Source organism: Pinus tabuliformis, chromosome X (assembly GCF_031772625.1).
Source record: "Pinus tabuliformis cultivar Carrire ecotype Pingquan chromosome X, CPIR1, whole genome shotgun sequence".
NCBI lineage: Eukaryota > Viridiplantae > Streptophyta > Pinopsida > Pinales > Pinaceae > Pinus > Pinus tabuliformis.
The window spans coordinates 394,084,641-394,101,212 of NC_142308.1; the positions used below are offsets into that span (position 1 = coordinate 394,084,641).

At 39.0% G+C, this 16,572-nt stretch overlaps 1 protein-coding gene across 4 annotated transcripts in view; it reads left to right on the top strand.

The window, feature by feature from the left end:
- Nucleotides 1-16,572, top strand: part of LOC149140189 (serine/threonine-protein kinase EDR1-like) — a 499,775-nt gene that overhangs the window by 161,497 nt on the left and 321,706 nt on the right. For all 4 annotated transcript variants that reach the window (XM_089447023.1, XM_089447024.1, XM_089447025.1 and 1 more), the window contains 2 exons: nucleotides 4,693-4,788; nucleotides 13,206-13,307. In XM_089447023.1, coding sequence (XP_089303149.1) covers nucleotides 4,693-4,788; nucleotides 13,206-13,307 — 198 coding nt within the window. The remainder of the gene's footprint in view (nucleotides 1-4,692; nucleotides 4,789-13,205; nucleotides 13,308-16,572) is intronic.

Consider the following 16,572-nt stretch of genomic DNA (forward strand, 5'->3'; position numbering starts at 1 on the left):
ATCTTTTACACACCTTTAGGGATTTGTGGATTAGAGGGATTATGTTAAAATTGGCAACTAGGGCCAAACTCCATGTGGGTCTACTTATTTATGGCAGTTGATATTTTTCTTGGATTCCTCTCATCGAGAGGTGTAGGGTTGATCTAAAGATCATCCGATTCCGACATGTATTCATGGAGATATGAATTTATTTGTGTTACTTGACAATTTGTCAAGGTCAGCCAGCAACCAAATTACCCCACTCAAATGATGATGAAGCCCTAGACACAAGAGGAAAGGAGGCTAAGCGAGAAGCCCTAGCCGCAGTCAAATGAAGGAAATTGAGCTGCAGAGATCATGCCCTAGCCGTAGTCCTAAAGTGCCCTAGCCGCAGGTCTAGAAGAGACCCTAATCCGCTGTAAGGAGAAGCCCTAAACACAACTAGAGAAGAGACTTTTATCCGCTGTTCTAAGAGGCCTAAATCCACAGTCTATTAGACCCTAATATGCAGCTTCAGGAGGAGACATAATCCGCTGTCAAGAGAATCACATATGCAGTTTGGAAAGGCTTCTATTTGCTGTCATAAAAAGGCCTTACACAGCTCACCTCGCTGCAATTTGTGAGGCCCTAAAAGGAGGCCTAAAACCGTAGTTAGAGGAGCCCTAAACTCAGCTTTAAAGGGACCCCAAGTAGCAGCTAGAAGGTTGGACCTAGCCGCAGCAAAGTAGTTATACTACAGCGTGAAGGATCTGTGTTAATGCCATGTAGCTGTAGGTGATAGCGTGGTCAAATCCAAGGCTGTTTGGACATGTTAGTGTTGTTCTTGAGCTCGATTTGAAGAGTAGAAGAAGCCGCTGAAAGGAGGAGCAATGGACTGTAGTTTAAGAGTTGATTGGGTCACTGTTGAAGGGATCAAAGTTACAGTCCATTGCTGGGCTAGGCCGCAGGCCATAGGCAGCAGTTGGAGACATTTTTAGGAGCTGCGTTCATGAGGTAAGCAGTCCTATAAGGCAGCGTAGCATTGGAGGACTGTATGAAGGCTAGCCACTGTCTATAGGTGGACTGTGGGGTGTGTTGAAGGTGCTGTGGCACTTAGAGCTTGTGCCCTAACCAGTGACCAGGTCTGCCATGAAATGCATCAGTCCTTGCTGCATATGAAAGGTGCCAGATTAGCAGCCTTGTCATGATCAGTGAAGCAGCGAAGGAAGGAGATTCTTATTGAAGGAAAGCCTCAGCGATTTTGGGTAATTGGTTAAGCTGTTCTAAGCCTATCATCTGCTGCATATCTTCAGTCCGTGTTATCAGATCTGCAACCTCATTGTGTCATCTTCATAGTGAAGATCTCTGATGTCTGATCTCCTATTTTGGCAAGTCAAGTATTGACTTAAAATGTATTTGTACTATCTCTCTCTCTGCTGAACTATTGAAGAATATAAGAAGAATTGATCAAGGGTTTCCTCACATTGGGGTTTGTCCTTGGCTGGTGCCACATCTTGTGTCCTCTTGTCTTGGCTTGTCTTTTGCTGTATATGTTTATGTTCTATCTGCACTTTACTATCATGCTGATGTGGTTGCTAATCTAAATATTGACATTGGGCTAATATGAAAAATTGAAGTAAATTGCTCTAAGCATAGAACATACCAAAAATTAATAGATCAACATTTTGCTTTCAATGCATTCTATTTCTGCATTGTCTTCCTTGCTTTCTGTGTTGTTTTTTTCCCACTGAAAGTGTTGTTCTAGAGCAGCAACAAAGAACTCTTGGTTTTCTTGATTTATGATGATTCTTCCATTTGCATGCACTTTCTTATGACATTGTTGGGCATGCCCTTCTTGTAGCCCACTTGTGTGTATGCCCAACTTAATATAGAGAGGCATATGGTCAAAATTCATCTCAATAGGACAAGCCTCAATATTGAACTCTAATAAATTGCAAATAGAGTTCTGAGAGCATATTACATAGTCCACCACACTTTGACCATTGTATGTTTTACACATGATGCCACCGGATGTTGGCCAAGCTTTCATGCCATTGCAAATTACCATGTCATAGAGGCTACATAAGCCTAACAACTCAACGCCAAAGTGTGATACACTCCCATTCCCATCTTGAGAAGTCCTTTTCCACGTGTGCTCTTCATTCCCCTCTAACCAAAGAGGATTGCTATCCAAATTCCCATTGCTTTCCAACTGGATACAGTGATTGTTTGCTTTCCTAGCATTAAATTCACTGATTAGAACTATATCTCAACTTCTGAAGGCAGCAATATCTCTTTTTAAAGCAGCATAAGGGTCTTTATCTAAATTTGTCTTCTTGTAGAACTTCGAGTTTTTTGGGGCAAAGTAACATGCAGCCAACCTGAATGTTACTTTGTTGTCTGTTATATTTAGCCATATAAATTGCTTATTTGGATCCTCTTTTTCCACTTTCACTATTCCACTCCACATTTATCTTATTAGAACAGTGATCCCTCCATGCCCTTTCCCTGTACTAGTCTCTTCGTTCCACACTAAAATTTTATTGTATCCTTCGAATTCTGGAACCCTGCAACCATCATGCTCATGGGTTTCCGTAAGGATAATGATGTCTTTCCCTTCTGCTATGGGCCCCAATCTCGGTCCTCTCCTCCATGGGTAACCTCTACAATTCCAACTCACCATGTTTAGATACTCTCGGGGAGCTCTGAATCCCTATTTTTTATTTTTTAAGCGCTCACTGACTTGGGCTTTCCCATTTTTCAGCCACGCCCATTTTCCTGCATCTCTTGCTGATTTCACTTTCTCCCATTCCATTCTTCGCTCATCTTGTTGTTCTGGTGTCAAGTCATCGTCTAGGTAAATATGAGTGCCTCTAAGTAGCCCCCTATTCTTTAGTATATTCATCTTGTCTTCTATACTTCTTAATGAAATTCTGACATGTCTATCCCTTCCATTTTCTTCCTTCCAACCAATCCTTTTCTTGCTGAATATAACCTGTCCAATTCAACTTGTCCTTGAAACAATCCCTTGCTAAAATATCTGTTCTTTCTTTCTCTCCATAGTCTTTCAAGCCCTTGATGATGACATTTGTGGCCTTGTCTAGCCTAGCTTTTTCTTCTCTTATTTGCCTCTTGATTTGTCTCTCCATGGTTTCTTTTTTCTCTTCTGATGGTTCCTTTACCACTTGAACCCAAGATTTAGCTTCTTCTATTTGTTGCTTTAGTTTGTTTTCTCTCATTTCCATGTTTGCAATTGTTGATTGAATCTCTTCCATCTGATTTGCTCTGCTATTGTTCCTTGTCCCTGTGCCTTTGTCTTCTATTGCCTTTGTTTGCTCTAACTCTTGTTTCAGCATGATCAACTCTTGCTGCCCTCTTTCCATATTGTTTTGTAAGCTTATTACCTGCTCTTTGAGAACCTTGTTTTCCCTTTCAAGTTTCTGACTAGTCTCCAATATTCTTTTAATTTGAGATCTTCATGTTGCCCCTTTAACTCAATATATTCATTTTTTTTTTCATGCTCATGAGTTCGCTTACATAGAGCTTTGATGACCACAACAACGGAGTGGTTGTGGGGCTGTATGTGTCCTTATTACTGTCTTCTCTGTTTCCTGGAATAGCTTCACTTTCATTTTGATTTTGCTTTGACCTATGTTCCTCTTGTTTTGATAAGACCTCTTTATTTTTGTTAATATCCCCATCTTGATCCGCCTGCGCTTTTACTAACCGATGCATTTTGGCAGTGACAATTATGTTGTTTTTAACTGTTTTTGGTAAGATCCAGGTGATTTTTTTAATCTGTGACTGTCTCAACTTTTTGGCCTGTTTGCGCCATAAAATCCCCTTGTACTGCTTTGCATTCACAAAGATCAATCTCTCATTTATGCCAAATAAGTTGGCTTGAGAAAACTCTGGGAGAAAGGGATTCCAGTTCCCACTTATATTTTTTGCAATGGTGTTGAAATAGGGCTCCCTATCTTGTCCTGAGATTTGCAGCTTGGGATTCCAAGTTGGGTACCAGCGTTCCTCCAGAAGTCTCCTTAGTGCTGCTCACAATGTTTGCATTTGATAACCCCCTGCTACATCCCACCTGTTTGAAGTATTTTAGCTCTATGTTTCCTAGGTATTTAGTTTCCACCAAAACAGACACTTTTTTTCCTGTGAATTTATGAAGACAGTGCCTTCCTAGCACATTGGGCATGAGTGCGCAAGTTGGAAGATAACCTTAATGAAAATGCAATGTTTCTGGGCTTGCTTTGAATTTTAGTTCAAGATATAAGCTTGCTTGCTGGGAATGCAATGTTGGAACTCTTTACAGACATATTTTCTGGAATGCAATGTTATCATTCACTATTCGATCTTCTGTTTCTTTTGCAGCTCAGCACTCTCAGTAATCATTCATCTTTGTACTTTTATAGCCCCATTTTCCAATTGTCATCACTAGTGTGCATTAATAAATATATCTTCTACGTACATAATAGTGCACAATATTTTTATATCTGGTGAATGATTCCATTCTGTGTGATTTGGATTGAACATTAACCAAAGAGATGAAGATCATTGATAGCTGCTAAATTTCACTTTAGATTTGAACCGTCTCCACTGAACATGTTGGGAGTTTAGCTTTTAGAAAAGGTGTTTATGCGTTGCTACAAATACAAGTATGATATCAAAGCTTGTTTTGGTTGATCTGAAGTTTATTTGAATCTAACTGTATGCAATTTTTATTTGCAGTCCTGAACACCCTTTGCTGAGGCTTTGTGGTCGTTCTATGCTTAGTGGGCACAGACATTCTTTTGGAGAAGATGTTGATTCTGTCAGCGCATCAAGGTATGTAACTTCAAGAGAAGCGTTAGTTGGTGCCTTGGGTAATACACACAGAGAGACAAAGACACAGAAAGAGGCACACACACACACAAAGGGTTCTATTTGTCGTTTGTTATACATAAATATGCTGGGATAGGTATGAAGTAGTGCAGATAAAATTCAATTTATTTGGAGACCATTCACTGCAATCACAATATATTGCCAATGTTGAAGTGAATCTCCCCCTTATTTATGAAGGCCAAGATCCTATATAGAGAGTGCACTGCTTCTTCCAAGCTATTTGGCCTGCAACCTTGGATGCTTTTCAATGTTTCATATGCACCTTCTGTCCTGGTTCTTTGTATGGCTCTTGTCATTGAAAACCATGGTATGATGTAGACTGCTAAAATCTTCATAGGTAAATGAAATATATCCTCACCCATAGACCCACTAAAGCCAAGCTTGGTCAAAAAAGCTATTGGAGCCAAAGTTCTAAAAGACGGAACGAGCTGATGATATACTGCGAATGTTAAAGTGATTGTGCCCCTCATTAATGTAAGCCAAGCTCTTATAGAGAAAGCTCATTTCTTCTCCCAAGCTATTTGGCCTGCATCCTTGGATGCCTTTTGCCATTCCTTGCTGTTTGCATGGCTCTTTATTGAAACTCATGGTCTGATGTATGCTGCAAAAACCTTTATAGGTATATCAAACATTTCCTGACCTGTAGACCCACTAAAGCCAAGGTAACTCAAAAGGCCCACTGGAACCAAGGTTTTAAAAACCTGAACTGGTGGATGATATATTGCCAATGTTAAAGTGGATCTTCTGCTTATGTATAGAAGTCAAGATCCTTTGGAGCGAGCCCCTTGCGTCTCTCAAGCTATTTGGCCTGAAACCTCGGTTGCTTTTCGACATTTCATATGCAACTTCTGTGCCTACTCTTTGCATGGATCTTGTCGTTGAAATTCATATTTTGATGTAGGCTGCTAAAATCTTCATAGTAAATGAAATATATCCTTGCCGATAGACACACTAAAGCCAAACTAGCTTGAAAGGCCTACGAGAGTGAAATTTTTAAAAATTTGAACCCGTTGACATTTGATTGCCAATGTTAAAGTGAGTTTCACCGCATTTATGAAAGCCAAGATCTTATACAGAGAGCCCATTGCTTCTCCCAAGCCCTTTGGCTTGCAAGTTTGAATGCTTTTTGCCATTTCATACGCACCTTCTATCCCCACTCTTTACATGGCTCTTGTCCTTGAAAATCATTTATTGATGTAGACTACTAAGTTCTCATAGGTGAACAAAATATATCCTCGCAGATAGACAAACTAAGGCCAAGCTAGCTCGAAATGACAATTGGAGCCAAATTTCTAGAAATGGGAGCCAGACAATGAGCCAATTTACTAAAAAATACAAAAAAACGTGAAAATTTTGGTAAAAATTACATATATTTATGTAGTTAAATGTAAATTGAAACCTTTTGACACCAAATATGCGAAGTTTGGTCATGTATATAAGATGTAGGTGATTATAACAAAATAGCATTAGAGTGTGAAATAGTGAAACAAAATACATAAACATTGGGGCTTTTATGCATCTAGATTCTGTAAAACATCATGCTACGAGCTACAACAAATAACTGCATATAATGACCAATTATCAAACTTATCCCCACTGCTGGGAATGGGATCACCACTTGCATCATCCTTATCATATTTAGTATCACACTCTGGCTTAGATCCTATATAGGGAGATGGGTAGTGGTACTAGTGGTTGGTGCCCATGTTATAGTGGATAATCATTCAATCCCATCCACCTCAAGTCATGAACACTTTACCTAGTAAGTTTCCACTACCCATTCCAAAGAGGGAAGAATATCATCCAAGATAGTGGTATTTGCATTAGGGATCTTTTGCAGCCACTAATTGGACCTTAGTCAAATGTTGTATTTCACTAAGACAAGATCATTGGACCATTGTCATTTCAAATGATTTATCTTCTTTGTGTGAATGTACTTAGACTTAGAAGCAATGTAAGTTTGGCTTAGGATCTAATTGCAAACTTTTGTTGTTGAGGACATTGTTTGCCAAATGTTTCTTATCTATAAGTTGTAGTAAATTGTGGTAGTCAGAGAAAAAGTTAGAAAATTCAAGAAATTCATTAGTTTCTTTGGCCATAAATGCAAGAAGCACTCGAACTTTAAAAATACTGGAATTTCTTGATCGATATTCATCTTCGCAAGCATAGTGAAGGTTCTCAGGGCATCATCAAAAAATTTCCAACTAGTCTCTTATCAGAGGCCATACTCTCTAGACAAATGTACAATCCATCTTTAGGAAATACTTCATTCCATATATAGGTTGGTGGAGTTCCTTGTTCCCATCTATCATCAATGACCTCCCAAATAGTCCAATTCAATTTTCGTCATTGTATGTCGCCCTTATCTATGTGTTATCAAGAGATTGGATTTGAGCACTAAAATGGTTCCACTGCAACATGTCATCATTCTAGGCTAGGGCATTCCTCTTCTAGTCTCTTTCTTGTTGAAATATGTAACTAGGTTAGGTCTTCATAATGACATATGTAATCATGATTTTGTGTATTTATTGAATAGAGAAAAATGAATTTATTATTGTTGTTCTTGAGGCATGGGTTTCATGCTCAAGAGAAATTTACTTTTAGGTCAAGCACCCATTGAGTGCTTCTAGGGTTTATTATTTAGTCTACAAGTCAATTGAGCCATTGCCATGTATTGAAGACCCATTTGGGCATGTTACATATTGTAAAAAGAATTTATTTGAGTCAAAAATAGAGTCAAAAGACCGTCCAAGGCCTCATCATGATGGAAAGATCAAGTTGGCTTACATGAAGGGACAAGTCGGCCTAAAGATAGCAATTCATACCCTTCACAAGCCTATAAATAAGAAGGAACTCAACCTTCTCAAGCAAGTTCGATCTTCTCAAGATAGAAGCTGGAAAAGGATAAAAAGGAAGGAGAAGAACTACATTGAAGTTTTTGGGCCTCTCTCTCTCTCTCTCTTGTGTTAGGGTTTCTACATTTGTTGGGTAGAAGAATTTGCTGGGTATGTCAAAGTTGTAGAAGAATTTGTCGGGCAGGTCGAAGTTGCAGAAAAAATTGCTAGGCAGGTTGAAGTTGCAGAAGAATTTGCTGGGTAGGTCGAAGTTCCAAAAGAATTTGTTGGGTAGGTCGAAATTGCAGAAGTTGTTCGAAGCAAGATTTGACTTGGCCTTTGTAACAAACTAAATTTATATAAAAATAAACACAAATAATGTAAAAGACAGCAAATAAGATTAATGATTAATTAGTTAGCGATTAATGAAAGGGTATGTCCCTAAGGACATAACCGTTAGTGAAAGGGTACTTACCTGACTATATATTGTGAAAATTCTATCACTGCAACAACTGATTTATTTACCTACTTATTTCCCAATAAGTTATTAATGAAAATCCTTCAGTAAACATTAAAATAAATTCTGCTCCAGATATCACATCATAATATAGAAACAAACACATGCACAAGAATTAACACATCGACACAAATATTTTGGACAATCAGTCCCCAAAAAAACCCAATGTGGGAAAATCGGTGCAGCAAGGGAGGATTTTATTATTCAGCAATTCTTCAGTACAACTAGGTGCCAAACTGGCTTACCGTACAGAGAGAAAAATTCTTCAACACTCCTCCCAGTATCAGTGTCAGCCTAGTTGATCTCTGTGTAGCTCCCAGACCCTCTGCGTCAACCCCTGCCTCTCTGTGTTAGCACTGTGCATCACCCATGCAGGCCCACCAGTGACTGCGTAGTCTGCAGCCTCTGCGTCTGCCTCTCCAACCTCTGTGCTGTTCCCCTGGTGCTGTTCCTGACTCTCTGTTCCATACTTGCTACCTCTTGTTGCTCTCCAGACCATTAGTTCAAATTTCTTAGATAGCCTCTTCTTATAATTTTCCTGTTGGTCCTCCAATGACTGAGATGAAATCTCTAATCAACGGCTAAGATTAGATTTGTCTTGATCCATGACTTTTGGAACCTTCTAACCCAATTTTATATTAATACCCATTAATATTTTATTTTTCTTAAGTTTAGACTTAGGAACTCCATTAAAAATATTAATTATTTTAATATCTCCCAAACCGTTTAGAATCTGCCCAAACCATTTCTAGGTCTTGGAGATCTCATGTGCTTTAGCCTCTCCACCAATTTTCATGGCTAGAGCACATCCGATGCTACCCCAAATCAACATATATACAAGAGCATCACTCTTGACAAATCCCAACTTCTGCAAGTAACTATCAATTTGACCATGCCATGCTCTAGGTGCCTGCTTGAGCCCATACAGGGCTTTCTTTAATCTGTAAATATGAGTTCTCTTCTCATGAGTTTCGAAGCCTCCAGGCTGTTCTATATACACCTCGTCTTCTATCACCCCATTCAAGAATGCTCTCTTGACATCCATCTGGTGAATCTCCCATCTCATTTGAGTCGCTAGAGATATAACGGATCTGATAGAGGTGTATTGAGCAGTTGGGGCGAAGGTTTCGTCACAGTCTATTACTTCTTTTTGAGCATACCCCTTTGCCATGAACCTAGCCTTGTACTTCTCTATACTGCCATCTGCAACATACTTGATCTTGTTGACCCATCGTGATCCTACAAGTGATCTATCTTTTGGTCTCGGTACTACTTCCTAGACATCATTTGTCATGATAGAATTGTATTCTTCTACCATGGCATCCACCCATACTTGGTGTTGAACAACTTCCTGAAGGCTAGAGGGTTCTTCAACCTGAGCTACTAATGCTTGGCATTTGTGAGGTTGCCTATGTGGCCTTTTCTCAGTTCTAGGAGCTCCAACAAAATCCTCTGCGTCCGTCAGTGTCTGTTGTACTCCTGATCCTATTGTTCCATTTGCTGAGAACTATCTGGATTTCCTCCCTCTGAGGAGATATTGGTACTGGTCACTGTACTCGATCGAAGTGTTAGTCCTCCTGCCTATCCTCCTTGCTGCCGCTGTTGCTCCTGGACTAGTGGAACAATTCCTGATTGATCTTTTGCAGGCATCTCATGAGATTTCCTAAAAGCTGTATCCTCCATGAAATTTGCATCTCGTCTTACCACAATCTTCCTTTTGCTAGGAATGTAGATTTTGTATGCCTTTGAGGTCTCGTTGTATCCTACGAGATACCCCTTTTCTGCAGTCTGATCCAATTTACTGCGCTTCTTGTCTCGAATGTGACAATAATCCACGCTTCCGAATATCCTGAGATGGCTGACTTCCGGCTTCTTCCCTATGAAGACCCCTTCGGGCGATTTCTTCCCCAATGCTCTATGAGGAGTTCTATTTTGGATATACATTGCTGCGTTGCAAGCTTCTGCCCATAGATACCTAGGTAGATCTTGATCATACAACATAGCGTTGGCTGCCCCAACAATAGTCCTATTTTTCCGTTCTGCTACTCCATTCTACTCTGGATTATATGGAGTTGTCCACTCTCTTTTGATGCCCTCCTTTGCACAGAAATCTGTGAAGTCTTTGTCCATATATTCTCCACCATTATCTGAACGCAATACCTTTATATTTTTCCCTGTCATATTTTCAACAAGAGATTTAAACTCTCAGAAACGATCAAAGACCTCATCCTTGGTCTTTAAGAAATAGATCCAGGTTTTTCTAGAGTGATCATCAATAAAGGTGACGAAGTATTCGCCACCACTAAGAGCTCTTGTGGACATAGGCCCACAGATATCTGAGTGTATCAATCCTAATACACATTCTGCTCTATTGTTACTTCTGGAAAAAGCTGCTTTAGCGTACTTCCCTAGTACACACCCTCTGCATAAGTCATCATGTTCACTACTAAGGACTGGTACTCTTGTAACAGTCTCTCTGAGCATCCTTAGTGCTCCATGGTGTAAATGTCCCATTCGCCTGTGCCATAATTCATTTCGTTCCTTTTCACCATCATAGTTGCTGCCTATCAGTGCCATTGGAGACTCAAGCTGCAACCTATACAATTTGTTGCTTCGAGTTCCAATTTGTCTTTTCTTCTTCCAACTTGGATGCTTGACGTATACTTTCTTTCCAATGAAGTATACATCGTATCCCTTGTCCTGTAATTGGGACATTGAAATCAGATTCATTCCTAATCCCGACACATGCAGAACATTGGTGGCTTGGATGTTGGTTCTTGCTTTTGTCTGAAATGCTATGGTGCCCCTCCCTACTAGAGTACACTTTGTCTGATTTCCCATTGTAATATGACAATCCATTTGTTCTTCTTGATAGCTCGAGAAATATTTTCGTACTCCAGTCATATGAGCTCAAGCCCTGCTATCAATATACCAAACATCTGTTGACGCTGAACTTGCTAGGCATGCGAATTCTTCTTCCAGTCCAGAAGCCAATTCTGAGTTACTTTGAGTGTCCATCTTTGTGTTGTTTTTTGACGCTATCCTACCGCAACAACTACTGTAGAATAAACTGCGTTCTTTCCTGAGAACTACGCAATTCTCTGGGGTTTCGATTTTCTGCCTTTGCAGTAATTTTGAACTCCCTTCTTTTCCTCAACGAGGGCTTTTCAGTCTACATTCCTGCTTAACCAAGCTCTGATACCATGTGAAAATTTCAAAATAGAAATCCTATTGTAGTGATAATATTATTTCTTCTTCTTATTAACTCATAAATAAGTTATTCATAGTGTTCTTACGGTGAATATCAAAATAAATTATACTGCAGTTTTCACAAATAAAGTTTTGAAATCGAATGCAATAACAACACAAGAATAACCACAATGACACAGTTATCTTTGGACAATCGTCCTCGGAAAATCCCAATGTGGGAAAACCGGTGCAGCAGATGAGGGTTTCTTTATTATTCTTCAACAAAAATCTCTTCTACAATGTACAACCAACATAACATAAGTGAGAAAATTTACAGACGCTTCTTGACAAATCTATGATCCAGGAGAAGTGCTCCTCAGCGCTCTGAATCCCTCTGCATCTTCCTGTGTCACTTTTCCTCATGCTGGCCCAACATCAGATTGCTCACGTAGTCCGAACGTCAATCTGCCTTGCGCTGGCTCTTTCTGCGTCACACTTCTGCACTGGCTCTCCTTGCTCTGCGTCTTCTTGCCTTGTACCTCTCAACTGATGTTGATTCCCTCTCTTTCTTTCTCACTTGCAACTCTCCCTCTGATTTGATTTTCTCTTTCGAACTTCGACCAATGAGAAAATCGATCGTACTCGAGTAATATTATGAATGCGATATAATATTTTATTAAAATTTATTTAATCTCTGACATGTGGATGATTACTAATTATTATTTTCTAAGAGTCCAACCAGCCATTAAAAAAAGTTTTATAAAAGGCTTTCCTCTCTCTAGTAAAGGTTGTTGTTTTGTGAGATCATATGCCATAGTAAAAAGAACTTATTTTGCGAACCTGTGTATATTTTTACATTGCATGGGTTGGTTTTAATTATATTATATTTTCTTGGATTACTGTGGTAATTGGGCTAAAATCTAAAATAATTTTGCATTGAGTATGACCCCCCAACAGTTGGAGGAATGATTCGTCTAGGGGTTGCATAAGCACTTGGAGGAGATAAACTAGGGAACTAGCCTGCTTTATTTCTTTGTCGTAGGTGGATCACTTGGATAAAGGTTGGACCATTTCAGAAGGGAGCTTCAACTGGGAGAAGAGTTCATATTTCACCTTGTATTCGATCCAAAGATTGGAGAATGCAACGTTAGGGGTCATTCCTAGTTGGATCTGAAAAGTGGAAAGTATTTTATGTCAAATGTGGGGCGACTTCTCTCAGAGAACAATCTCACCTCCCCGATCAAGTGCAAGGATGACTTAGATGTAGGTGTGTTTCAAACCTAGCTTATGAGATAAGTTTTTTGTGGCAAAGGTTAATAGAACTACAACAGCCTTTTTATCCGTAAAAACCTGGAATCTTTTCATTTTTTTTTATTTTAGTTTAGGATAATTAGTTCGCTGATTCTTCAAGTTTTATCATAAGAAAGCAAGTTTATCAAATGCTTCTCTGTTTTTAGGGAATTGTGAATTTGATTTATATGATTCAAGTTAGCACTAAATAAAATAGATGTGTCGAGGAATTAAGATTGTCAAAACAATCATGATATGGATTCTCAATGTAATTATGGTCTTGCTTTCTGCATATATACTGATTTGGTAGTATGCCATAATGTTATCGCAGGGTTCACAGCTAGTTAGCATAAACCTCTGTATATATTTTTCATAGGGCATGTTTTAAAAGACTTTCATTATTCAATCAACTTTATTATAGTTTTATTGTGACTAGTTTTGTTGTATTTTGTTTATGTATAAGAAATGCCATTATTTTTGAGACAGGTTGAATATTGTATTTTAGTCAGTTAATAATTTACATGTTACAGTCCGGACCAGTCTCCACAACATATTGTTTCTGTAGGAAGGACTTCGACAGTGGCTAGGCGGAATTCAGTTTACTCTCCCCACAGTAGTGGCGGGATTGAAAGGTATCTTCTTTTTCATGTACTTTTTCACAAGGATTGAGCTTTATGATTTTGTATTCGACTACTGTTGCATCTCAAGTTTGTCACTTTCTTGATGAAGTTATGTAGTAAAATGTTCAGCAAGAAAATTTTGATTTTGAATTATATTAATTTGTTGAATATGATATTTGTGGAATATTTTAACTTTTCTGTTCGTTAGATTATATAACAACTTTTGTTTTATTTAAAATTTTGTTGAGTCTCAAATTCAATACAATGCATAGTTATTTTTGGATTAGAATATCTAAAGATATTCTTTCAAGTCAGAAGGGACTATTTGGTATGTCAATTATGTGTTTTTTCCTCGATCCTGTTGTCTTGGATAGAATCTTAAATCACTGACGCTACCAAACCAAGAATCACAATGAAGCTACTTTGCACAACGGAATATAAATAGCAATAAATCTACTAGTGCACAAAATATACACAATTTTTTACACAATTTTGTACAATATCCCAATTTCATTATATTAATCCAACTGATTAATACAACAGTCTATGGCTCCCGTACCAAGGATAATGGCCCTCAATTATCCACAAGTACAAGAATACAAAACTAGGGCTTGGTGTCAGTCCATCGACCACCAATCTACCCTCAACAAGATATTCTTAACCATTTGGTTGATGTAGCGCGCTCTCTTAGCTCCTCTCGGTTGTACCTTGTACCTGCTTGGTCCTTTGGCTCCCGATCTGCAACACTGTCTCTATCAATAATCCAAGTCCATTTGGCCACTGAACCTCTGCTATCCAATCTGCTCAGTGGTTGTGCCTTAGTCCATCAAGGGCACAACACATCGAGACTCCTGTTGAGTTGTTCACAACTCCATTTGTGAACAACTCTCAACTGCCGACTATTGCTCCTCAGCTACTCGGGGACTTCAACCCACTATAGTCTTCGTATGCTGCTCCAATGAAGACTAACATAGGGCACAGAGGGCTGCTACCTATCAATCTAAGATGCCCATCTCTCACAATGAACATGGGCTAGGATGATTGCCCATCTTCTGCTAACAGCTGTAGATGTCCTTCTCCACACACAAGTCTAAGGCTACTCAAACTACTCCTGGTTGGTCAAACCCTTGAGCTCTCCTTCTGCCACTCTAGCAACCACCTAAGTCTAGCAACCACCTAAGTCCATGAAGATCGTGCACACTGGGCTCCAACTTGGGCACTATCACGCTGCCCTCTCACAAACCATAAATGCGCAATCCACTATTCACACTTGTTCCACTCTCATGCTACCCTCCAATAGACCAGGAGTGACCATTGCTTGCTTTTGCATCTGCTCGTGGTTAGAGCATCCGACACCTAGGAAACCTTTCCTCTTGGCTGCCAACAAACTTCTTCAACAACCCATACAAATCTGGTCCAAAAGTAGACCCAACACCTAGCAAGAATGAAGAAATATTATACCTTTCAATTGTTGTTCATGGACTGAATTCTGGTCATTGGTTGGGGCAGTCGTGTAGCCCACAAAAGCCCACCATCTATGGCCAAAACTCACCTAAAATACTGCAGCATCCTCCCTTCTTCAAGTCTAAGAAACTCACTGCCTTGTTAGGCTCCTACAACACCCTGTCTTAGGCTTGTTTAGACTACCAAACTGCCACTACAGGTATGCGGCCTAGCAAATGCAGGTCTGTCACCTTTTCGGCCTGCTTAAGGAAGTTTTCCATGCTAAACAAGCCTAGAACAGCTCCTCTCCCATGCAGGCTTGATGCAAGATAACTCGCACTCCAAAACTGTCTCAAGGGAGACCCTAATGTCCCCTCTATCCTTCACTGAAGTAGATTCTATCTGCAGCCCAAGACAGAGATGTATTTCTCCTAATCATACCCAAAAACAATCCATAAAATATGCTTTCCTACTCGCCCCTGCTGCAAGGTCACATAGGCATCCAAACAGTCACAAAGAGGCCTGAACTAGCCCTCTTCTCCTTTGCTGGAATGTGCCCTAGCTGTGGCCTAAACATAAATTATCTTCTTGAGTTCGTTCCCTTTGTGTTGCTCACTTAGATGTATCAAATTACTCCAAACTCACCTCTTATTTATATCCAAGAAGAAGGCTCCATCGAATGATAGAAAGAGGGCTGCCAACCTGTCAAGAAGCCTCTCAACAACTAGGCCGACTTGACCAAAGCCGCACTCTACATTCAAAAATTCATTTCTCTTCAACTACAACTCAGAATCGGATGATTTTCGATGTGTCAGATTCGTCTCGATGTGCACTATCATCGTCATCCATCACATGTCAAAATCTCGTCAGGGGTCCACATCCACATGCTTGGGTTTCACGCCCAAAAGTACTTTTGTGTCACTCTAACCTACAAACCCCGAACCCTAGCGATTGAAGTACCTTCCAAGCTACCAAAAATTAACAGATTAATTTACCGGATCGCTTTTTTGGTGGTATGAGAAGTGTTTTGTCCTCATAAATGGTAATGATATATGATTTTGATATATAATTGCATTACAGTTGGCCATGATACAGATTAGTAGCAAAAAATTAGTCTTATGAAGGAAAACTAATTGCTATATATTGAAATAAAGGGTGATTCTGAACATTATCTTTGGGGAGTGATAACTTGTTCACTATTGTTTGGAAGTGTGAATTATAACCACCTTGAAGACTTGTTTCATGATGATCTTCCCAATAAATCAAATGATGCTGATTTATAAATCACAATTGATATGACTTGGGAATCCAAATAAATTGGTCTTGAGTGAGGTCCCAAAATTTTGACATTAAGGACTTACAACTTGCTTTATATATATATATATATATATATAGATAGATAGATATTGTTATCAACAATTTTTCACCGGGGGTCTAAAATTTAAATTATTGGTAATATTGGTGAAAATATGGAAATTATCGAGAAACTTGAAAAATACAAAATTACTCTTTTTTATTTTTTATTTTTAATTTATAAAACAACATCAACATCAAACAAACACATCGCTATATAAATATGAAAATAAAATCGATATATAAGATGTATAACATATCAAGTGATACATCAGATATCGATATTGAAATATGATATTTGTCCCGAGTCATAAGATCTAATAGAATGGCACAAAATCATATCAAAACAAAAGTAAATGTATCTCATGAGATGAATCATGGCAATGATAACAACGGATTTTCCCTTGTTTGCTTGATGGAAAATAGTCATATCACCCTCAACAATGTTATCGGAATTGGACCAAAAGATTGGTTGACCAAA